The 25143-nt window shown below is 41.5% G+C and overlaps 1 protein-coding gene across 1 annotated transcript in view; it reads right to left on the bottom strand.

The window, feature by feature from the left end:
- Window positions 1–765: 765 nt before the first annotated feature.
- Window positions 766–25143, bottom strand: part of PCSK5 (proprotein convertase subtilisin/kexin type 5) — a 460751-nt gene continuing 436373 nt past the window's right edge. Inside the window, exons 34-37 of the mRNA XM_031014779.3 lie at window positions 21537–21754; window positions 9068–9168; window positions 5477–5663; window positions 766–1199 (exon numbers count right to left, since the gene is read on the bottom strand). Of these exons, the coding sequence (XP_030870639.2) occupies window positions 790–1199; window positions 5477–5663; window positions 9068–9168; window positions 21537–21754 (916 nt within the window). The 3' untranslated portion in view covers window positions 766–789. The remainder of the gene's footprint in view (window positions 1200–5476; window positions 5664–9067; window positions 9169–21536; window positions 21755–25143) is intronic.

Raw genomic sequence — 25143 nt, 5'->3', positions numbered from 1 at the left:
CCCAGGCGAAAAGTACCCAGAAAATCATGAGAGTGCAGTTCCTGGAAATTCAGTTATTTCTTTCTCGCTGGGCTTGCTCTGCCTTTAGAATTGTTGTGACTCTGGATTCCTGCGGAGGAACTAGGGCCTGGGGTGACCTCATGGCTCCTCAGCTATGATGCACCTTCTCTTTTCTTCCCTTATCTCAAGTAGGTCCTGAGCAGCCCAGCCCAGGTGGTCTCTTCTGCTCACCAGGGGTGGCCTGGAGTCAATTGATAAGAGCCCTCTTTTCTTGGCCCTTACAAAACAAATTTCTGCCTAAAGACAGCTAAAGGGAAGAAAAACTCCACCAAACCAACAACTCCTTTGTACCTCCATTATCCCCAAAATTAGATAAAGAAAAATGAGAATACTAGGAGGCAGCAGACCCTCCACAATGCAGCTCGGAAACAGAATTTCTATAGATCTGCTGTCCTTTTTTTTAAATCACATAGAAGAGTTTGTACAAATCTCATTTGTTTTCACTTCCTTCATTTTTGTGTCTTAACACATTATTTTGAGGAAAATGCCTCTGAATTTTATCCTTGCTCTTCAATTACGGTTGAACAGGAACTGTTAATTGAGTTTAGCCACTCGAAAGAAGAACAAAGTATTTCATCATTCTTACATATTCTGGTTGGACTCATGGTTAAAGAAGACAAATAGAAAAACTCACACATCAGCCTGGTGTGGGGATAAAACCAAAAACAGTGATGCTCACAGGCATGCCTGAGAGTGGAATGGTGGTGTTGGCGGGGGGGTAGTGCCTGTTTACTGGTAGTAGGAGTAACTCTCGTCATCATATTCCAGCTCATCTATGTCATCGTCATCCAGCAGCCCATACTTAAATTTCCGGTAGACTGTGCCATCCTGGCCCATGTAGACGATGTCATCATCATCATCCTCATCATAGTCCCGATCCCTGTACTCAATCACCTGATCCTCTTCAAAGCTGGTGCTCTCTCTATAGCTGCTCTTATAGGAGGAGTAAGACTTGTTGGGGTCGGCCAGTTTTTCATAGCCGGCCTTTGCTGCTGGCTGGACTCGGCCGCGAGATTTCTTCCACACTACCACAGCTGCCCCGAGCAGAAGCACCAGCATCATGGAGGAGGTGATGAACAGAGCTGTCTTGAAATGCTCAGTTGCAGGCCTAACCTTGCTTGTTCGAAGGATGCATTCGTCTGTTGGAAGAAGACCTCAAAGGAAGAGGCAAGAGGGAAAAAGTGAAAGAAATAGAATAGAGAAAATTAGTTTCTGAGGTAAAGAATTTCACTTTTATTTTAAAAATTGAAAATGGTAGAATCACTATCTCTGATTTTCCTCTGTTTTTAATTTTAATTTTAATTTTTTTGTAGAGACAGCATCTCACTATGTTGCCCTGGCTGGTCTCAAACTCTTGGGCTCAAGAGATCCTCCCACCTTGGTCTCCCAAAGTGCTGGGATTACAGACGTGAGCCACCGCACCTGGCCTGTCTGATTTTCCTAGAAGGCATACCACTGTATAAAATTGGAGTATGTACCCCGTGAGAATCCTAGCCTACGTCTGATGAAGCCAATAAATCCTTCTAGAAAGAAGGTCAGTTTGCCATCCAAAGGGAGTTCCCTTATCCCCATACCTCGTAGGTCAGTCACCAGGTGTCCAACCTTATCAACTGATTCTTCTATTTCCCTCCTAAGAAAATACTTCATCTTGGACCAAACTTTAGTTATTGCTAAATGCTCTATTTTCTTTCCCAATTGCAATTCTTTTCTAAGACTGAGTCCTCTCCCAAGGTACCCTTAAGTCTGGGCCAACATGACTGTCCCACCACTTAAGGGCAAGAGCAGATAATTTATAAAACTACTGACTCTGAGAGCCATGTGGGGCCTTAGAAATTACTTAGGCCAATTTGTTGTTTGACATTTGAGGAAACTAAAGTCCATCGAGGGGAAGTGAATTGTCACATTGTCAGAGACAAGACCTTATTTGTGGAGCAATCAGAATTCAAATCCAGGAATCCTAGCTCCATGCTACAGTCTAAAGACATTAGGACAAAAGGCTCTGACAACTGTTCTTTGGCTTCTTGGAGTTTTGTGCTCCTAGCCTGGCAGAAAAAGAAGTACCATCTTTAAATCCTATCAACTTGAATGATAGGGAATTTTTTTCTATCATTATTAAGAGTTTTTTTTTTTTTGAGATGGAGTCTCGCTCTGTCGCCCAGGCTGGAGTGCAGTAGCACAATAGCTTGGCTCACTGCAGCCTCTGTCTCCCAAGCTCAAGCAATTCTCATGCCTTAGCCTCCTGTGTAGCTAGGACTACAGGTGCACACCACCATGCCTGGCTAATTTTTGTATTTTTAGTAGAGATGGGGTTTCACCATGTTGGCCAGGCTGGTCTTGAATTCCTGACCTCAGATGATCCACCCTCGGCCTCCCAAAGTGCTGGGGCATGAGCCACCACATCCAGCCATTATTAAGAGTTTTGAAATCTGGAGTTCCAACCCCGGTCATCCATCAGCCTCTGTTTTGATGCCTTGATTGAGAATATGGAGTAACCAAAACAGTTTCATGGAAGGAAAGATTCAATTGTAACTTTAGTGATAAGGATGAGCTCATTTTTCTTATTTCTTATTCATTTATCCAGGTGGTATGATTTGGGTAATATGTCTATTTTTTTTCTATTCTTTAACCCACCACATGGGAGTATGAAAGAACCAGAGAAAAAACTATCAGGCCATGTTGGATGTACAAGCTGAGTTACACAGTAGGTTTTTCATAAATATTTGTTGAACTTCTTGGATCTCTCTTGTTCAAGGGATAATTTCATGAGCAATTCTAGGTACATCCTACACAGGTACATTCTAGGTATATTCATTCTAGATAAATGAATATAACACTGCTGCCAAGGTGCAATGATTTTTGCTTATTAAATATTGATCAATTAGATCTGATACATCATGACTATGTATTTCTCTTTCTTTTTTGCTAGTGAGAAACAAGTTTTCTATTTTATCATAATTTTCATTCTCATGGGATTTTACCTATCAAGCCGAGTTTCTTCTTCTAAAGTAACAGCCCTATCATTATTACATTAATCATTAGCAAGTTCAGCATAGAATTTTTCCCTGGAGAAAACATTAAAGCATTGGAGAGATGATAAGCAATCTGTGTGTGGTACTGTGAGATAAATACTGCCTGAAGCAGTAGAATCAATATGAAAACCTTTCGAGGTTGTTTGAATTACTAGGGTGCCATATGCTGTCATGCCTTGCTTACTATTCTCCATCCCAGGTCTGCAGAGTCAGGGTTAGCCTTTGTGATATGGTTTCTTTGAAGGGGCAGAGTGTCTCTGTAAAGAAGGATCAGGTAATCAAGAGCATTTAGACTTTTGCAGATTGCTGCAGGTGGCTCTTCAAGAGCTGCAGGGGGACCAGGAAAGCTGACGAGATAGTTCTTAGTTGGAACAGTCTTTCAGAAACTCTGCATGCAACATGCACAAACTTCTGATTTCATTTAAAGGCATTAATGTTGTGAGGGTTATTATTCTTAGCTGACACAGAATGGATATTAGGCAATCAGACCCTGAATGTAGGTGTGTATGAAGAACAGGGAAAACCAGCTGCTCATGGGGGTGGGAAAGCTGAAAGAAGGAAAACGTTTTTGGAAAGATGATACTTAAAACCCATTTGAAAATGCTGATCAAGCCAGGCGCGGTGGCTCACGCCTATAATCCCAGCACTTTGGGAGGTTGAGGTGGGCAGATCACCTGCGGTCAGGAGGTCAAGACCACTCTGGCCAACATGGTGAAACCCCTTCTGTACTAAAAATACAAAAATTAGCCGGGTGTGGTGGTGGGCACCTGTAATCCAAGCTACTCTGAAGGCTGAGGTAGGAGAATAGCTTGAACCCAGGAGACAGAGGTTGCCGTGAGCCGAGATTGTGCCATTGCACTCCAGCCTGGGTGACAGAGCCACACTCTGTCAAAAAAAAAAAAAAAAAAAAAAGAAAGAAAGAAAGAAACAAAGAAAATGCTAATCAAAAATAAAAAAGAAATGGCTGGTAGCAGTTATGGGTCTGGGATTTTCTTTACTTACAAATAGACCAACTCACAAATATGGCATCTCTTTTTGTCAGTGAATGTTAGTTCTGAACCCCAAGGAAATTATCTACTTCTGGACTAGAGAGTATATTTTAAGAATATATGTTTCTTTTTTTTTCTTTTCTTTTCTTTTTTTGAGACGGAGTCTCGCTCCGTCACCCAGGCTGGAGTGCAGTGGCGCGATCTTGGTTCACTGCAAGCTCCGCCTCCCGGGTTCACGCCATTCTCTTGCCTCAGCCTCATGAGTAGCTGGGACTACAGGCACCCGCCACCACGCCTGGCTAATATTTTGTATTTTTAGTAGAGACAGGGTTTCACTATGTTAGCCAGGACGTTCTCGATCTCCTGACATTGTGATCCGCCCTCCTTGGCTCCGCAAAGTGCTGAGATTACAGGCTTGAGCCACCGCGCCCGGCCATGTTTCTTTTTTTAGAAGGAATCACTCAGTTTGAGATCTTTCTAAGTTTGTGACCAATGAGAACCAAGTACCTACATGGATGGGGTTAGATGTGAGGATAGCTGAGGGACTGGAAATTGGTAAAGGGGGTTTTACTTCTTAGCCTTCAATAAAAATTCATTTCTAAAATGTCATAAGTCTCTAAGAGAGGCCTAGGTTTGGGCTGACTTTCATAGAATGATTCTTCAACAGAATCAGGATAATATTGACATCAGCTTCCTTGATAGTTAATTCTTTTCTTTTTTTCCCAAGAGGGAAGAATAAAAAAAGGAACAAAGTAAATTCATAAAGATAAAATGCTAGCTCTACTTGAGTTCTAGTCTTGGAGGCAAGCAGAAAATCTAATTCCAGATGAACCATTTTTTAAAAAAAAATTTAGACAGCATCTTGCTCTGTCACCCAGGCTGAAGTGCAGTGGTGCGATCTCAGCTAAATGCAATCTTTGCCTCCTGGGCTCAAGAGATCCTCTCACCTCAGCCTTCCCAGTAGCTGGGATTACAGGCATGCACCACCACGCCCAGCTAATTTTTTATTTTTAGTAGAGAGGGATTTGCCATGTTGCTCAGGCTGGTCTCAAGCTCCTAGACTCAAGCCATCTGTCTGCCTCACCCTCCCAAAGTGCTGGGATTACTTACAGGCGTGAGCCACCACGCCTAGTCCCCAGATGAAACTTTTAATATTGATGTGGACTTGGCATGCAAATCCAACTCTTTGAGCCTCAGTCTCCTCATCTGTAAAATGGGACTGATAATCCCTACTTGTGAAGTGAGACAATGGACATGAAGTTTCAAGTACAGTAGGCCCATAGTAAAAAGGTAGCCATATTGATTCTCCTGAACTTTCCATCCCCCCCCTCACTCTGCTCCCATTGGCTTCCTGAGGACATGCCCTTCCTCTGCAGGCTGCTCTTGCTCTCCCCTCACCCGTGGTGTCCTGGCAGTCACAGCACTCCTGGGCACTGGGGGGATCGGAGGTGTTGCAGCAGTGGAGGCAGCGGCTGTCGTCCATGTGCAGCACCAGGTTGGCAGGGCACAAGGTGCAGTTCTTGGCCCCTGGTCCCTTGCATTCCATGCAGCTCTCGTGGCATTTTTCACAGTTAAACTTCTCTCCCTGTTAAGAGCAATCAAGAGGTTCCTTTTGAGTGCAGGGGGATTAACAAGGCACTGGAGTTCCCAGATTGTATCTCATCTTGTCTTCATAAGGAGGGAGGTGTGTGGGGGACAGCAGAAGGATGGTGTGTTCTGAGCCCATTTTAACTGTGTGGGGTGAAAGAACCAACTGTCTGTGATGGGGTGGAATCACGGCTGGGCCCTGTCCTTTGAGATCTGCTAATAACCATGGGAGAACAGATGTCTAGAACAGTTTGGGTTAGGAGCTGACAGCTCCTGTGCTCAAGGACAGCTCAGGTCAAGGACTAGTTTTGTCTGGCCCACACTGTTGACTTTCAGTTTAAAATATTTTGCATTCATTTCCCGCATCTCAAAAGTGGGATATTTCACATGTAAATTTGTTCCTAATTTCTCTTTAGAAACTAGAAGACCTGTCAACACTGGATTCATCACTCCCACGTGGCGATGACCCCCCTTTCCACTCTTCTATTTGACATAATCCCCAGCACTTGCTATTATGTCACCAACATGTAGGTGATACATCAATTTCCACTTTCCTTCAAGCATCAAGCTTACACTGTGGTTTTCTTTGACCCAGCATTTATGTTAGTGACCTGCTTGGCCTCTGTGGTTACTGGATTATTGTGGCCTGGCCCCAGAATAATATAGGTTGTGGCTGTGTAGCTCAAGTAGTTAAATCTCTTTGGGAAGAGAGTGGAGAGATGAGAAGAAAGTGGCTTCCCTCCCGACAAGTTGCTCCTTGACTGGTGCTGGAAACGTGGGTTAGGGAAGATGCTTTCCTATTTTACTTCTGTAACTTTGGAAGTATGGTATGACAGAAAAAGAAGAAGGAATGGAAATTGCTTTTGTTGAGCACCTTGGCATGTTTCAGGCACAGACAAGGTGCTTTCTCAGCTGTTATTATCTCATTGAATCCTGCATCTCACATATTATCTCATCCTTCAGGTTTAATCCCAGCTTTGTTACTTACTACTCATATAATTTTTTTTTTTTTGAGGCGGGCTTACTTTTTTGCCCACACTGGAGTGCACTGGTGTGATCGGATTCAAGCGATCCTCCTGCTTCAGCCCCACAAATAGCTGGGACTACAGGCATGCGCCACCATGTCCAGCTATGGGTTTTTTTTTTGTATTTTTTGTAGAGATGGGGTTTCACCATGTTGCCTGGCTGTAATCTTTAACAAATTGTTTAACCTCTTTGAGCCTCAGTTTCTCTAAACTGTAATGAGGGCTGTTGCCAGAATTTAAAGAGTGCTCATATGTAAATATGTTAGTTTGTGTTAATTTCATCATGGGGAGATTTACTTATTTTCTAAAGTTTGAAAACATAATCAAGAAATTTGTGGTCTTGCTGGGTGCAGTGGCTCACACCTGTAATCCTAGCACTTTGGGAGGCTGAGGTGGGTGGATGGCTTGAGCCCAGGAGTTTGAGACCAGCCTGGGCAACATGGTGAGACCCCATCTCTACTAAAAATACAAAAAATTAGCTGGGCATCGTGGTCATAAGCATTTGAACCACAGCAACTTCATCTTGAATGGGGCTGGGTAAAATAAGGCTGAAACTTACTGAGCTACATTCCTAGATGGTTAGGCATTCTATGTTACAGGATGAGATAGGAGGTTGGCACAAGATACAGATCATAAAGGCCTTGCTGATAAAACAGCTTGCAGTAAAGAGCCAGCCAAGACCCACCTAAACCAAGATGGCAATGAGAGTGACCTCTGATGGTTCTCACTGCTACACTCCCACCAGTACCATGGCAGTTTACAAATGCCATGGCAACATCAGGAAGTTACCCTATATGGTCTAAAAAGGGAAGCCATGAATAATCCATCCTTTGTTTAGCGTATCATTAAGAAATAACCATAAAGATGGGCAAGCAGCAGCCCTCACAGCTGCTCTATGCAGTAGCCATCCTTTTATCCCTCTACTTTCTTAATAAACTTGTTTTCACTTTACTCTATGGATTTGCCCTGAATTCTTTCTTGTGTGAGATCCAAGAACCCTCTTTTGGGGTCTGGACTGGGACCCCTTTCCGGTAGCATCTTTCTGGTGACCACGGAAGTGACAATAGCGAGGAAACCTCCAACCCAAAGGCTAACTTTGGGTAAATGGTGTAGACCAGTGACATGGTAGTCCCAGCTATTCAGGAGGCTGAGGTGGGAGGATAACCTGAGCCCAGGAGGTCAAAGCTGCAATGAGCTGTAATTGCACCACTGCACTCCAGCCTGGGTGACAGAGTGAGACCCTGTCTCAAAGAAAAAAAAAAAAATTCATGGTTTCAGAAAATCCATGGCAAACGAATCTCCTTCCTTCCTCCCTCCCTACCTCTTTCTTTCTTTCTTTCTTTCTTTCTTTCTTTCTTTCTTTCTTTCTTTCTTTCTTTCTTTCTTTTCTTTCTCTCTCTTTCTTTCTTGTTTCTTTCTTTCTTCTCTTTCTTTCTTTTTCTTTCTTTTCTTTCTCTCTCTCTTTCTTCTTTGTTTCTCTTTCTTTCTTTTTCTTTCTTTCTCTTTCTTTCTTTTCTTTCTTCTCTCTTTCTTTCTCTCTCTTTCTCTCTCCTTCCTCCCTTCCCTTCCTTCTCTCTCTCCTTTCTCTTTCTTTTCTTTATTTCTTTCTCTTTCTTTCCTTTCTTTCTCTTTCTTTCTCTCTCTTTCTTTCTTTCTTCTTTCTTTCTCTCTCTTTCTTTTTCTTTCTTTCTCTTCTTTCTTCTCTTTCTTTCTCTCTTTCTCTCTCCTTCCTCCCTTCCCTTCCCTTCCTTCTCTCTCTTTCTTTCTCTTTCTTTCTTTTCTTTCTTTCTTTCTTTCTCTTTCTTTCTTTCTTTCTTTCTTTCTTTCTTTCTTTCTTTCTTTCTTCTTTCTTTCTTTCCTTTCTTTCTTTCACATGGGGGGAGGGGTTTCTGGTAGAAACCAGAAATTCTAAAGAGCTGTAACACTGCAAATGAATTCTTCTTAATACACTGTGAAGGGGTAAAGGAAACAAAAGACCAACATTAGCTGTGTGGTTCCTATGTTACTCACACATTTTTGCTTAGACCAGACAGAAGTAAGAGAGAAGGTAGTTTGTATTCTGACATAGTATTCTTATGTTGACTGAAACTTCTATGGTGATGAATAACAAATGTAGAATTCATTCCGAGGCCCTCACGACTTAACTTCCCCATTATCTTAGATCTTCTCAGTTCCTTTTGAGTAAAGCTAAGGCTACAGGTGGGTAGCACCATTATTCCATGATGCAATGGTAGAAGATTTTAAAATATTAAACATACACTATTTCTATAGTATGAGAATTTTGGGACATTTTGATTGCCCAGAATGACATGCAGGAAGTAAGATCATGTTTCCCTCTAGAAAGAGCAGAAGGCCCAGGACCCCCAGCCCTCCATACCTCCCCCACTCTGTATTCCCCAACAAGACAGTCCGAGGTGCAGATCCCTCCCATGAGGTGGTAACTCCATACACAGGATAAACAATTCAACGCTCCTTTTCCTGAAAGACAAAACATTCTAAGTTATGAGATTGACCTTAGATTTCAACCTCTGTCTTTGTTCCAGAACACTTAGGAACAAGGAATATGTCAAGTAAATTGAAGCAGAAGGGTGAATTGATTGGGGATACGAAAAAGAAAAAAGTCTCCCACACAAAGTAGAAATTATACAATTAGTTCAATCTATGTAGACTCTCAGTCTGAAAATTGAGGATTTGGGGATGACAGATCTTTTATTACAGCAAGAGGAAAGATTTTCAGAGAATGAGAAATCATGTAGAAAGTGTATAAAACCTTTATTCGGTACTCTGCTTATTGTTTAACTAGTGTGGAGGATGTTACCAAGTGTTTGGAGGACTGCAATACTCAGTGCATAAATCATGAATAGACAGTTTCTAACTGAGAAACAGCACTAAACTTGGCACTTAAAATGCTAGGGCTAAAAGGACTCAGCAGATCATTTTGTTTGGTGGTTCTTAATTTTGGGGTGGTGATGATGGTGATACATTTCTTTGAAATTCTCTTGAAAGCTGTAAGTTCTCTTCTCAGAAATTTGACATCTTATTTATTTCTCATTTTAAAAGTATTGATAAATGAAAACTAAGGCCCAGACATGTAATGTCACCTATCTAGGGTTACATAGTGATGGTCAAGATTCAAGTTCAAGTTTGTTGACTCATAATCCATTGATCTGTCTTTCTTTCTTTTTTGTTTTGTTTTGTTTTTTTCAGATGGGGTCTTGCTATGTTGTCCAGGCTCATCTCAAATTCCTGGACTCAAGGGATCCTCTTGCCTCAGCCTCCAAGTAGCTGGGATTATAGAGGCATGCAATTGCACCTTGCTGAGGTGCTCTTTCCACCACATATCTGCCTTAGCACATGAGCCACCAAACAGAAGAAGTCTGAATCTGCAGCCTGTTTCCTGTGGAGACAATACTCCTATCTCCTAATTCAGACACCCCAAAAAGGACTGATCCAAACATTTCTTCTATGCAGGAATCAAGGGATAACTTCTGGAAAGTTTGGGGACAGGAGACCTAAATCTATCTCATTCTGTTAGGAAGTCCTGGACATTTTTGCTGATAATTTTTAAATGGGAGCATAAGATTAATGGGCATAGAATGTGCCTGGTATTGTAAGTTGGAACTTGGTATAGGTCTTCCCATCAGAACAATCCTGTAAAGGGTGGTTTTTGAACTTGAAATAGAACCATGGATCTGTCATTTACATTCACATAGTTAAATTGACGTTTCATGGCTGAACTGTGAGCTCAATCATTTATAATGTTTCTGTGGAAAAATATATTCTGAGTTTCAAACAACAGCTTAGAGAATAAACACCTTTAGTACTGAACTGCTTCTTAGGTTGGAAGCTGCCTGTAGTGATATAAATTCAAAACCACTTTATTTTTATCTTAGCTCTAGCTTCATACAGAATTTCCCACATGTTCTGGAACGTTATTGTGGTCTCTGATGGAAGAATCAATCTTCTCCTATTTCCATTCTTCCTTTTTCCCATTCTACATTTTTCTTTTTCTTTTTTCTTTCTTTTTTTTTTTTTTGAGACGGAGTCTGGCTCTGTCGCCCAGGCTGGAGTGCAATGGCACGATCTCGGCTCACTGCAAACTCCGCCTCCTGGGTTGACGCCATTCTCCTGCCTTAGCCTCCTGAGTAGCTGGGACTACAGGAGCCCGCCACCACGCCCAGTTAATTTTTTTTTTATGTTTTTAGTAGAGACGGGGTTTCACTGTGTTAGCCGGGATGGTCTCGATTTCATGACCTGGTGATCCTCCCGCCTCGGCCTCCCAAAGTGCTGGGATTACAGGCGTGAGCCACCGCACCCAGCCCATTCTACATTTTTCTAAAATACAGGTTAGATGTCTTACTTCAATTTTTAACATACAAGAGAGTTTTTTTTAAATGAAGAGAAATTAAGGGTAGATACATGTTCTCACTTTAATGTGGAATCTAAAACAATTGAACTCATAGAAGTAAAGAGTAGAATGGTGGTTACCAGAGGCTGGGGGCTGGGGGGCTGAGGGGACTGGGGAGATGCTGGTCAAAGGGTATAAAGTTCTAGTTAGGAAGAACATGTTTTTGAGATCTATTATATCTCATGGTGACTATAATTAACAATAATGTATTGTACTTTCAAAATTGGTAAGAGAGTAAATTTCAGATGTTCTTACCACAAAAAGGATTAAGTATTTGAAGTGATGGACTTTTTTTTTTTTCTGAGGTGGAATCTTGCTCTGTTGCCCAGGCTATATTGCAATGGTGCAATCATGGCTTGGTGTAATTATGGTTCACTGCAGCCTCGACCTCCTGGGCTCAGGTGATCCTCCTACCTTAGCCTCCTGAGTAGCTGGGATTACAGGCGCACACCCCATACCCAACTAATATATATTCTTCAGTTTTGCTTTTAGACAGAGTCTTGCTGGAGTGCAGCAAGGCTGGAGTGCAGTGGCGCAATCTCAGCTCACTGCAAACGTCGCCTCCCAGGTTCAAGCAATTCTCCTGCCTCAGCCTCCTGAGTAGCTGGGACTACGGGCGTGCACCACCACACTTGCCTAATTTTTTTGTATTTTCAATAGAGATGAGGTTTCACCATGTTGGCTAGGCTGGTCTCGAACACCTAACCTCAAGTGATCCGCCTGCCTTAGCCTCCCAAAGTGCTGGGATTACAGGCATGAGCCACTGCACCTGACCAAATTTTGTTTATTTTTTTGTAGAGATGAGGTCTCATTATGTTGCCTAGGCTGGTCTCAAATTCCTGACCTCAAGTGATCCGCCCACCTTGGCCTCCCAAAGTGCTGGGATTACAGGTGTGAGCCACTGTGCCTGGCCTGATGGACATGTTAATTAGCTTGATTTAATTATTCCACATTGTATACATATATCATGACATCCCTTTGTACCCTATAAATATATATAATTATAATTTATCAATTTACAATAAAATAAATTAAGAGTAGAAAACACTAAAAGAGGGAGAACAGTCCATAACTAGGTTAGGTCACAAAATTCCTACCGTAAGGTTGGTTACATTTTCTTTCTTTCTTTTTTTTTTTTTCTTTTTCTTTTTGGAGACGGAGTTTTACTCTTGTTAGTAGAGGTGGGGTTTCACCATGTTGGCCAGGCTGGTCTTGATCTCCTGACCTCAGGTGATCTGCCCGCCTTGGCCTCCCAAAGTGCTGGGATTACAGTCGTGAGCCACTGCACCTGGCCAAGTTTGGTTACATTTTCTAGAAGACCAACAATAAATTGTCGGAGGCCCAGATCCCAGGCAATACCCAAGGGCACTATATGTCAGCTTTGGATGACAAATCAGACTTCATTTACATCTCCTACACCAATTTATTGCAAAACTTGCACACTTAGGGTACCCAGCATCTTTAGCAAAAGGCAGTTTGTTGATTTCCAGAAGGCTTTCTATTATTTTAAAGTTTAACACCCTACATCTATCATTGCTTCTAAGGTTCTGCAGGAGCTTTGGGACCTAAAAGACAGGCATTTTGTCGTTTCTTTAAAACTCAGAGCAGTTCACCATCTGCTCTCCTTCAGACTGAACCCCATGGGATGAATTCAACAAATGCAGAGCAACTTCTGGGGTCTGTTCATGGGCCTCAGTCTACACAGAAAGATGCAGCTTGGGAGAGTTAAGAGGCTTTGGTTACTCAGCCTGGGTTTTGATTCCAAACCATTTTATGAGGAGAAGAAACAATAACACAAAATCAAAAAACAAAAATGAAAAAAAAAATAGAAAAAGTAAAATTTTATGCAGAGGATAAGTAAAAAGTTAGGTGTGTGAAGGCAAGGAATGAGCTAATTATGGAGGTATCAGTTACAGAGAAAGGTACATATTAATCCTGAGTATGCTACGTTTTCCTGCTCCACCCCTCCTTCCATGCTTTTACATATTTTTCTTTCTTAAAATCCTAAAATTATTGGGCAGTCCAAAGTGAATGAAATATAATTTAGGTGGTAATTTCTTATGTAGGTTGCTAAATTTTTTCTGATTCTTTCATGCCTCCTCATTTCTTACTATGAGAGCTAATGACTTAAAAAGGAAGGAATTCATCTTTTTTTCTACCTGGTTTATATCCCGTGAGAAAAACCTGTCTCCAGATTTTGTATCTGTATGCTGCAAAACCAGATGATAGCACAACATTTTCCTAACCAGCAAGGGACATATGTGCTATAGCAAAGAAAGGACTGCTCACTGCAAAGAATTATATGAAAAAATAACATTAAATAAAAAATTAAAATTAAAAAATAATGATAGCAGAAAAAATGAGCACCAAAGACAGAAAACTTCAACTGGGCAAGTTCACGGGTTGATGTCAAATACAGGAGGAAGAAGTACAAACACTCAGGACAGCTTCAAGATTTACCCACTAACTCCTAGTCATCCCTTGAATACAATCTCAAGGATACTATGTGGATGAACTTTTGAGACTGGGAATGCCCAAAATCATCATCCTTAATTCACCCAGGAAATCTCAAACCCAACTAAAGACATGCATAGTATTTCTATACTATAAGGCCACAGTAACCAAAATAGCATGGTACTGGTACAAAGACAGACACATAGACCAATGGAAAAGAACAGAGAACCCAGAAATAATGCCACACACCTACAACCATCTGGTTTTTGACAAAGTCGGCAAAAATAAACAATGGGAAAAATAATCTCTGGTCAATAAATGGTGCTGGGATAGCTGGATAGCTATATGCAGAAGAATAAAACTGGATCCCTACCTGTCACCATATAGGTGATAACTCAAGATGGATTAAAGATTTAAATGTAAGACTTTGGCCAGGCGTGGTGGTCCACGCCTGTAATCCCAGCACTTTGGGAGGCCAACGTGGGCTGATCATTTGAGACCAGGAATTTGAGACCAGCCTGGCCAACATGGTGAAACCCTGTCTCTACTAAAAATACAAAAATTAGCCAGGCGTGGTGTCACATGCCTGTAGTCCCAGCTACTCGGGAGGCTGAGACAGGAGAATTGCTTTAACCCGGGAGGCAGAGGTTGCAGTGAGCCGAGATCACACCACTGCACTCCAGCCTGGGCAACAAAGCGAGACTCTGTCTCAAAAACAAACAAACAGGCCGGGCGCGGTGGCTCACGCCTGTAATCCCAGCACTTTGGGAGGCTGAGGCGGGTGGATCATGAGGTCAGGAGATCGAGACCATCCTGTCTAACATGGTGAAACCCCGTCTCTACTAAAAATATTTTTAAAAAATTAGCTGGGCGTGGCAGCAGGCGCCTGTAGTCCCAGCTACTCGGGAGGCTGAGGCAGGAGAATAGCGTAAACCCGGGAGGCAGAGCTTGCCGTGAGCCAAGATTGCGCCACTGCACTCCAGCCTGGGCAACAGAGTGAGACTCCGTCTCAAAAAACAAATAAACAAACAAACAAAGAATACGAAAATAAGCCAGGGGTGGTAGCATGCACCTCTAGTTTCAGTTACTTGAGAGGGTGAGGCATGAATATCACTTGAACCCGGTAGGCGGAAACTGCAGTGAGCCAAGATTGCGTCACTGCACTTTAGCCTGGGCGACAGAGTAAGACTCTGTTGCAAAAATAAAATAAAGTGAAATAAAATAAAATAAAATAAAATAAAATAAAATAAAATAAAATAAAATAAGGGAACAATAGACACTGGGAAATACAAGAGCAGGGAGAGGAGTGGGGCAAGGGTTGAAAAACTACTTATTGGGTACTACTCTCACTACTTGGGTGACAGTTATTTATACTCCAAACTTCAGCATCATGCACTATACCTTTGTAACAAACCTGCACATATACCCCCAATTCTAAAATAAAAGTTGAAAAAAATGTGTTGTTTTTCAAACTGTGCTTACAATATCATGAATCATTTATCTAATCCCCGCAATCATCTTCAAAGGCTGGTGTTGTCCTGTTTTGATTGGTTGACGGTAAGAGACATTAGCTTACCTAATGATGATTGCCTAATGTTAATTAGGACCCAAGTGCCCCCACTGCACTGCGCTGCCCACTGCACAACACTAGTGGGCTGGAATTAGGGTTGTCAGATTTCGCAAATCAAATACAGTATTTTATCGGACAACCCTAGTTGGAATAAAGGTCCCACACATCCAATAATGATGGTAACAGAGGTAAGTTCAACTTTTCAAAAAACCAAATAGAAAGCCAATATTTACCACCATATGGCCAATGATAATATCAGCTTTCCACCACTCCCATCCCACCCCCAATTCAGTGTATTTTCTCATCTGTTATCTAATTCCAGTTAGAAGTTTTAAGTGGTAACCATATATGTCTCTGGAATGAAAAAGCGAAAACAGATTAATGATTAGTTAATGCAGTTTGTTTGGAAGGCTAATTCTTTCATGGGCTGGAGTCAATTGTGAACAGGCACAGACTGGGAACCATGATATGGTAGAGTTTTTATGCAGTTGCTTTAGGGGCTTCCTGGGAATGGTGGTGAGGGGAGCATGGAGAGGCATCAGATGGGGTTCTGGGGTGGCTCCTCTGCTCCCACCTGAGCAGCTCTGCCTGGATTGGTTTACCTAATAGGATTCAGCCTCAGATTTTATCTGAGGAAGGTGGCCACTGCTAAAATATCATTTGAAACTATTGCTCTAGGTTATTACTGTGGTGTCCAATACAGCAGCCACTAGCCACAGGTAGCCACTGAGCAGTTGAAATATGGCTAGTGCAACTTGAGTTGTGCTGTACATGTAAAATAAACATTGGACTTTCAAAGACAGTACAACACATGTAAAACATCTCAGTAATTTTATGTAGATTACATGTTCAAATGATAATATTTTGGATAAATGAAGTGTATGATTAAAATTAATTATACTTGTTTTTTTTTTTTAAACATGACTACTAAAAGTTTTCAATCACATTTTATTTCTACTGGACAGTGCTGCTACACCACTAAGTACAATTACACAAATTAAACTAACCTGGTCTGCGGGGACCTTGGCTGTCTTGTTCACAGTTGTAGAACATTGTGCCTTAAGTAAATGGATGAATGAAGACACAGAGTACTAAGGGAACATAGAATGAAGGGTCTGGGGAGGTTTTCTGGAGGAAGTGATGACTCTAATGGATCAGAAAGAGGTAGCCACGGAAAGCAGGCTGGAGAAACTATTCCAGAGAGAGGGAAAGTGGGTGAGGTTGGCTCAGGTTTATAGTAACTAATTATGCCCTGATTAGAGGATGGGAGAAGAGATGGTAAGAGATGAGGCTGAATATGAGAAGAGCTCTATGCTGAAGGGCCTCATATGCAAACATACTAAATTAAAATTCTATCCTGGCCAGGCCTGGTGGCTCACACCTGTAATCCCAGCACTTTGGGAGGCTGAGGCAGGCAGATCACTTGAGGTCAGGAGTTCGAGATCAGCCTGGCCAACATGGTGAAACCCCATCTCTACTCAAAATACACACACACACACACACACACACACACACACACACACACACACACAAATTACCCAGGTGCGGTGGTGTGTGCCTGTAATCCCAGTTACTTGGGAGGCTGGTTCAGGATAATCATTTGAACCCAGGAAGCAGAGGTTGCAGTGAGCCAAGATCATGCCACTGCATGCCAGCCTGGGTGACACAGCGAGGCTCTGTCTCAAAAAAAAAAAAAAAATTCTATCCTAAGGTCAGTAGAGAGTTGTTTTTTAAGTGGAGATGTATCATTATATTTGTTGTATAAAGAGATCAGTCTAAGAGCATATGGAAGACTGGTTTATTACAGGGTGACTAATGCTAAAGGTAGGAAGACCAATTAAATAAATAATTGGTAAACAATTCAGACAATGAATGATGAGTCTGAACTAAGGCAGTGACACTAGAATACCAAGAGAGGGGAGATGGAATTAGGAGATATTTAAGGGGTAGACTTGGCAGGATTTGGGAACAAATTGAATGTGGGGATTGAGAGAGGGGGAGGAACAGAGGGTAATGGCCAGGTTACTGTCTCAGCAACTGGGTGAATGGTGGGGCCATTTATTCAGATAGGGAGCACAGAACAAGTAGTTTGGGAGTGGGGTGAGGAGTTGGAGGTGTCTGTGGAGCATCCAATTAGAGATACTCAGTCAGCAACTGGATGTATGGAACCGGAGCTCAGGAAAACCATTTGGGAAAAGAAGCTGATTTGGAGACACCAAGGCATAGGTAATATTGGAAGCCACCTTAAACTTGGAGATGGCTATATTCACATGTACTTGGGAGGAAGTTATTTTAAAATATAATGTCATCAAGATACTTTTCAGGAATTTCAGCTCAGTGGCTAGACAGCAAACGTGCTGATGGTCTTCTCCCAGTGTGGGGGAATACCTGATTTCTCATCTTGTTTTCCCTAATTCTTGGCGTTTCTATATCATCAACATATTGCCTCAAGATGAATCATTTTGGAAGGGGGAGAAAAAAAGAGGATTAGAGGCAGGCTCTAACAGGTTGGCCTTTGCTTATTTCATCCACAAGTCTTAAGTATCCCTCCTGCTATCCCACCAGGCATTTGGATTAGTAGAGTGAGGCTGGGCAATAATTTAGGGTACAATCCTCTTCTGAGAATCTGATTATCCATTAGTAACACATATGCATTAAAATAATATTTTATAAGCTCAGGTTCTGACATCCCATTTACTTTAAACATAATGAAATTATAGAATAAATATAAAGAGAGGAAAACAAAATAAAGATAGATGGCCTTACAAAGAAAATGAAATCTCTTTGGAATATAAAGGAAATATAAATGCAAAATGGTAGTCAGGTTCAAGCCATCCACCTTCTCTGCTCCAGGACTAGAATTAGGCAATGGTGACTGTGAGCTCACCTCTTCTACCAAAATAGGAACTAAAAGTGTTTTACATAAGACCAGAGCCAAAATCCAGGCTTAGCGTTTAAATCAGGAGTCATGTTGGGACTCTGCCTTCATAGACATCACCTCCTGACAAGATCTCTCCTGAGCTGCTGATTGAATTGCTGATGGGATCTGTGCTGTCATCAATATTACTTCCAGGAATACTGGAACATCTTGTTCTGGACTGAGTTTCAGGTTGAAGACAGGGATAGAGTTAATGGAAAAATTTCTAGACTGTGAGAAGATAAGAGAGAGAGGGAGTAAAGAACCAAAACCAAAATATTTCATTTACAATGAGCTTAAGACCAGCATTCCAAAGTATATAGATAAAATGAATGCTAAGAAGGATGACAGGCCAGTGTAGTGGCTCACGCCTATAACCCCAGCACTTTGGGTGGCCAAGATGGGAGGATTGCTTGAGCCCAGGAGTTCAAGATCAGCCTGGGCAACATGGTGAGACATCGTCTCTATTAATTATAAAATAAAGTTTAAAAAAAGGATGACAAACATGATCAACAATTAAAACATGAATTTATATCAGATAATACTGATTTCATAGAAACATTTGACAAAGTCTTTAAAATTGGTATGTTTAAGATGCTTATAAATAAATGAAGACATAGTATCCATAAATATGTTAAATTATAAGACACAAACAGAAAGATCTAAAATAAAAATGGATGAGAAGAAGAAACAATTGGAACTCTTTTTTTTTGTTTTTGAGGCATGGTCTCACTCTGTCACCCAGGCTGGAGTGCGGTGCACAATCATGGCTCACTTCTGTCTTGACATCCCTTGCTCAAGTGATCTTCCCACCTCAGCCTCCCAAGTAGCTGGGATTACTGTTGTGTGCCACCATGCCTGAATAATTTTTGTATTTTTTTTTTTTTTGTAGAAACAGGATTTTGCCAAGTTGCCCAGGCTGATCTCGAACTCCTGGGCTCTAGTGATCCTCCTACCTCAGCCTTCCAAAGTGGTGGGATTACAGGTATTAGCCACTGCACCTGGCCAATTAGAACTCTCAAAAGTAAAAATATAGTCACTTAAATTGAAAACAAAAAAAATAGATGGGTTGGATTTTAGACTGAACACAGTCTAAAACAAGTCAGGGAATGAAATGGAGTGCTGAAGAATTAACCTAGTATAACTCACATAGAGTCAAAGAGGTAAAATATAAAAGAGTAGGTAGGATACAAAGGAAAGATCAATAAACTCTAAATTGCATTTAATAGAAATTCCATAAAAGGAGATTGGAGGGGAGAGTGGAGAAACAATATTTGAAGACTTTTTTTTTTTTTTTTTTTGACAGTCTCATTCTGTTGCCAGGCTGGAGTGCAATGGCACAATCTTGGCTCACTGCAACCTCTGCCTCCAGGTTTCAAGCGATTCTCCCACCTCAGCCTCCCAAGTAGTTGAGATTACAGGCACCCGCCACTACGCCTGGCTAATTTTAGTATTTTAGTGGAGATGGGGTTTCACCATGTTAGTCAGGCTGGTCTCGAACTCCTGACCTCAGGTGATCCGCCCACCTCAGCCTCCCAAAGTGCTGGGATTACAAGTGTGAGCCACTGCATCTGGCTATTTGAAGATCTTATAGCTGAACATTTTTTAATTTGCAAAAAGACATTAGGAATTTGTTTCCTATACAGTCATTCATTCAGTGAACAAACACTGAATGAAAACTTATGTTTTACACTCCAGAGTAGAAACAAGGGATACACAATGAATGTAGTATAATCCTTGCCTTTGCTTGAGGGGCTCGCAATTAGTAGGAGGGATGGACTTGTTTAATTAAAATGTAATGTAAAATTTCTATGATAAAGCAGTGTATTACAGAATTAAGGAGGAAGAATACTCCTGGGAGGACTAACAAAAGCTTCATGGAGGAGATGAGATGATACTCAAGCTGAATCTTTAAGTTGAGAGTTCCCTAGAGCATTGAGTCAATAGAGGAATGAAAGAGCATGGCATATTTGGTGGCTGCTGAGTGGTTCTGGGTAGTTCTAGCTTCTAGAATACATGGAAGACAAGTCCTTAAGACATAAGTTAAGGGGACTGCTGGGAAAATCTTAATCGCCTTTTAAATATAAAAACATTTATTGGCCAGGTGCGGTGGCTCACACATGTAATCCCAGCACTTTGGAAGGTTGAGGCGGGCGGATCATGAGGTCAGGAGTTCGAGACCAGCCTGATCAATATGGTGAAACCCTGCCTCTACTAAAAATACAAAAATTAGCCAGGCGTGGTGGTGCGCGTCTGTAATCCCAGCTACTTAGGAGGCTGAGGCAGGAGAATCGCTTGATCCTGGGAGGCGGAGGTTGCAGTGAGCCAAGATCGTGCCACTGCACTCCAGCCTGGGCGACAGAGTGAGACTCCATCTCAAAACAAACAAACAAAAACACTTATTAAAAGTTTATTGAAGTGTAATAAGTAAATGCATAGGATGGAGAGATATACCATTATACCATATTCATAAATATGATAACTCAGGATCATAAAGATGGGGTTTTCTCCAAAATAAATTCAATGCAATGCTACTCAATACCCAAATACTTTTTAAAAATGAAAGATTTTTAAAAAATGAAACCTGACTGGTTACATATTTATATAAAAGAACTAAAAATAGCCAAGATAATTTTGAAAAGAACAGGTATGTATCCTACCAGCTAATAATATTTTTCTAGAAAGTTTTAACAACTAAAATATAGAAGTATTTCATTCTTAAATATTGAGAAGCATTCATGGTGCTCATATATTTATGGCAAGATGTAGAGAAAAATGAGAAATTTGAATTTTAAGGCAATTACTCTGGCATTAGTATACCAGATGACCTGGTGTGGGGGCAAGATTCAGAGTTGGGGTGACCTGCTGGCTGCTTCAAAAGGTGTGATACTAGATACTGAGAATGGAGGATGAGGGTAGTGAGAATGAAAAAGATCTCGTTAGATAACTATTCGGGAAAGAGTACCGACAGATCTTGAAGTTTAGCTTTGTTGGAGGTGGGTGGGTTGGGCAGGCAACAGGGGAAGGAGAATAGTCAAGGAGAACTTCAAAGTATCAGCCTGGGCTCCTTGGTAGATGGTGAGCCTTAAGGATCTCTGGGACAGACAACTAGGTTTCTGTAAAAGAGGCATGGAGCTTGGGAGAGTTTGAGGCAGAAGTCTCAGGGAATAGTGGGAGTAATGAAAATAAACAAATTCCCCCAGACAGACTCATCAGGTAGAGTAGGAAAATGATGAGTGAACGAACAATACTTCCTCAAGGAGATGATGCCTGTCTCTGGGCCTTGAAGGATGGGGGATGGGCAGGAGCAGCCCAGGTTAGAGGGAAGATGTGGAAGTTAAGAGCGAACAGAGGGTGCTGATGCTGGAGAGGATCACACACGAGGTAGGGAAGCAAGAGGAACCTCCCAGGTGGTGAGAAGAGAGAAAGGGGCAAAGAAGGAAGAAAATCTTTTCATTTTTCTACGCACTCATGCAAAATGACAGGTAGACTCTCACCTTTGCATTGATCACAGGTTGGATGGCATCTCTCACAGGTCTGTGTGCTTTGCTCTACATAGTAATGGTCTGGGCAGGAGCGATGACACTCTCCTTTGGAACGGAGCAGAAAGAAAAATCTATCGCAAGACAGGCAGTCTGTGGGCCGTGGGCCCTGGCACCCCTTGCAGCTCCTGTTGCACCTCTCACACCGGCCAGTGGAGTTGTCTGCGTAATATCTGAAACCAAAGGAGAAGAAAAGATGGAATACTAAGCTTTGCTCCTAAATTGGATGCAGTGGAAAAATATGGTGGTCAGGTTTCATTTACAAGCTGAGTGACTTTAGCCTCTTTATTTTACTCATTAGATTCATTGCTAATAACACTAATGAATCCAATGATTCCCAGTGTTCTTACCTGTAAATTGGGCCAATCCCTCCCCTACTATTTGTGAAAATTAAACTGGGTAACTAACACATATGAAAAGACCTAGTGCTTATCACAACTAGTAGCACCTCCATCGTTGCTAGCTACCATTGCCTTTTTCTACCATGTGTCTCTCCAAGTTCATGCTTTAAGTTGTGATTAATGGCTGGGATCAGAGAATGGAAGGATCTTTTTTTTTTTTTTTTAAATAGAGACGGGTGTCTCACTATGTCGGCCTGGCCATTCGGAGGTACATTTAAAAGACCCATCCAGGCCGGGTGCAGTGGCTCACACCTGTAATTATAGCACTTTGGGAGGCCAAGGTGGGTGGATCACTTGAGGTCAGAAGTTTGAGACCAGCCTGGTCAACATGGTGAAACCCTGTCTCTACTAAAAATACAAAAATTAGCCAGACGTGGTAGCATGTGCCTGTAATCTCAGCTACTTGGGAGGCTGAGGCAGGAGAATTGTTTGAACCTGGGAGGTGGAGGTTGCAGTGAGCTGAGATCATGCCACTGCACTCCAGCCTAGGCGATAATGTGAGACTCCGTCTCAAAAAAAGAGATCCATCTGGCCAGGCACAGTGGCTCACACTTGTAATCCCAGCACTTTGGGAGGCCAAGATGAGAGGATGGCTTGAGGCCAGGAGTTCAAGACCAGCCTGGTCAATCAACATGGCGAAAACTCATTTCTACTAAGAGTACAAACAAACAAACAAAAATAGCCAGATGTGGTGTGTAGTCCCAGCTACTTGGGTGGCTGAGGCATGAGAATTGTTTGAACCCAGGAGAGTGAGCTGAGAGCACACCACTGCACTCTAGCCTGGGTGACAGAGTGAGACTATCATAAATAAAATAAAAGATAACATAAAATAAATAAATGTACCTCTGAATTATTCTTCTAATTTGTCAATTAAAAAACAAATTTTGAAACAGGAGGTGACAAGTGTGATATTGACGTTTACATAATAGATATAACCTTGTTTGAAAAATTTTTGGAGGCTAAATATAATAACTGTAACCACTATTCATTAAGTTTCTACTAATATGCCTGATAGTATTCCAGGGACTTCATAAACATTATTTCACCTTACTGAACCTGCAAATGAGACACTAGAGTGTGGTAGTTAGTACTTGCCCTCTGGAACAAGACTACAGTTTTAAATCCCAGTCATACCACTTACAAGCTGTGTGACTTTGGGCCAGTCACTCAACATCTCTGTGCCTCAGGTTTCTCATCTATAAGATGGGACTAATGTTAGTACCTACAATTCAACATGTAATTACTGAGAAAGGGGGGGGACCATGATGGGCACATTATAAATAATTAATGTATATTAGTGATAATTATAAATTTTATGATTTATCCTCATAGCAAATCTTATGATTTAGGTATTATTATCCTTATTTTACAGAAGCAAACATTGAAGCTTAGAGAATTTAGACAACTTGCTTAAAGTCAGTTAGTGAAATGAGACAATATGATTTGAGCTTAACTGTTAAACGCTACAACAAAATAGTGCATTAATTGAAGGTAAACAAAGGTTTGCAAGCAAGATAAAAGAGGGTAACAAAATTCTTGCTAAGGATGAACTTCTAAAGGTCATCTGATTCATCTCTGTATTTCTAGACATCAGCACCACTAAACCTATCCTAGAAACCTAAAGGTTCATCTTTGTTTTCTCTGGTGCAACACTACAGGTCCCAATAGGCTTTTTTTTTGTAGACTAATTCAGCTCCATGAACTTGCTGAAAACTCACACCATGCCTAGGCTATGCTGAGCCTTGGTCTATTTAGCCACCTGTCACTGATCTGAGTGAGCACACTTGAACCTCAGTGGCCCAGCTTGTGGTAACTTGAGACTTCCTTCACTTTCTGCAGTTATGTGAAGAACAATGACTACTATGTGTCAATCTGTAAGACTGAGGTATCTAAGAGACAAGGCGATGATGAGCTGAATGGTTGACAAAGCCCACATAAGACTCAAGAAAAGAAACCATCAGGGAAAAGGGAAATCTACACAGAGCAGAGGGAATACATAGGATTAGAGTCAGAAGATAGAATTTTTACTCCTGGCTCTGCCATGTATTAGTAGCTCTGTGACTTTGGGCAAGTCACTTAACCCCTCTGAGCCTCAGTTTCTTCATCTGTAAAATGGAGAGACTAACAGTAACCTCATGAGATTGTTGTAGAATCAAATCATAATGTAAAGATATATTGTGAGTGGAAATACTTTGTAACTCTTAAGAAGCATACAAAAGTTTTTTTACCTACTGTTTTTATTATAGATTGTTATAAAGATGAAAAGCATCAGTAGGAACTGTGGGAAAGAAAGCTTATCAATTCTAAGTAGGTTTTTAAAATTATCAAGGAGTAATGCTAAAAGAGACAATGAAGAGTTTATTGCATCAGATTAAAAGAGTACAACACCACTGCTTGCTTTGAGGACTCATCTTTTGAGCCTCCCAGCCTTGAAGAGCATAAGCACAAGCAGTAACCTAGGCTTTAAAGAAACTTCTCTGAGTTAAACACCAAAATAATTATGTGGGTTGGGATAGGGTGCAGAGAAGTATATGCCTACTTTTCCAAGGCAGAGATTTAACATACAAGGGTTATGCCAAGCATGTGGAACACTGATTTTACTAAAGGAAGAGTTCTCTTATACCTCATGAATATTCCATTTCTTCTATATTAAAGAGATCTATGGCAACCTGTGCCTCCCCCCACCAGCCCTGGGGAACTTTACACACTGTGGAACAATTGTCTTCTTAATTCCATGGTCTGCATTCTACTTAGATCACAGGATGATCAAGCACCCTTTTTGTGTTTGAGAGTATTTACTGACTTGATTTGAGGAAGATGGGATCCAGATCCTTTCAGACACTTACTAGGGTGATGCAGAAGGGCTAAGCCAGGTAGCTTCATTCCTGTTTTTTTTTTTTTAAGACAGGGTCTTGTTCTGTTGCCCAGGCTGGAGTGCAGTGGTGCGATCTTGGCTCACTGAAACCTTCGCCTCCAAGGTTCAAGCAATTCTCATGCCACAGATTCCCCAGTAGCTGGGATCACAGGTGCCTGCCTGCACACCCTGCTAATTTTTGTATTGTTAATAGAGACAGGGTCTCACCATGTTGGCAAGGCTGGTCTTGAACTCCCGGCCTCAAGTGATCTGCCCGCCTCAGCCTTTGAAAGTGCTGGAATTACAG

Source organism: Gorilla gorilla, chromosome 13, assembly GCF_029281585.2.
Source record: "Gorilla gorilla gorilla isolate KB3781 chromosome 13, NHGRI_mGorGor1-v2.1_pri, whole genome shotgun sequence".
In the NCBI taxonomy this organism is placed as follows: domain Eukaryota; kingdom Metazoa; phylum Chordata; class Mammalia; order Primates; family Hominidae; genus Gorilla; species Gorilla gorilla.
This window is presented reverse-complemented; position numbering and strand designations above follow the sequence as displayed.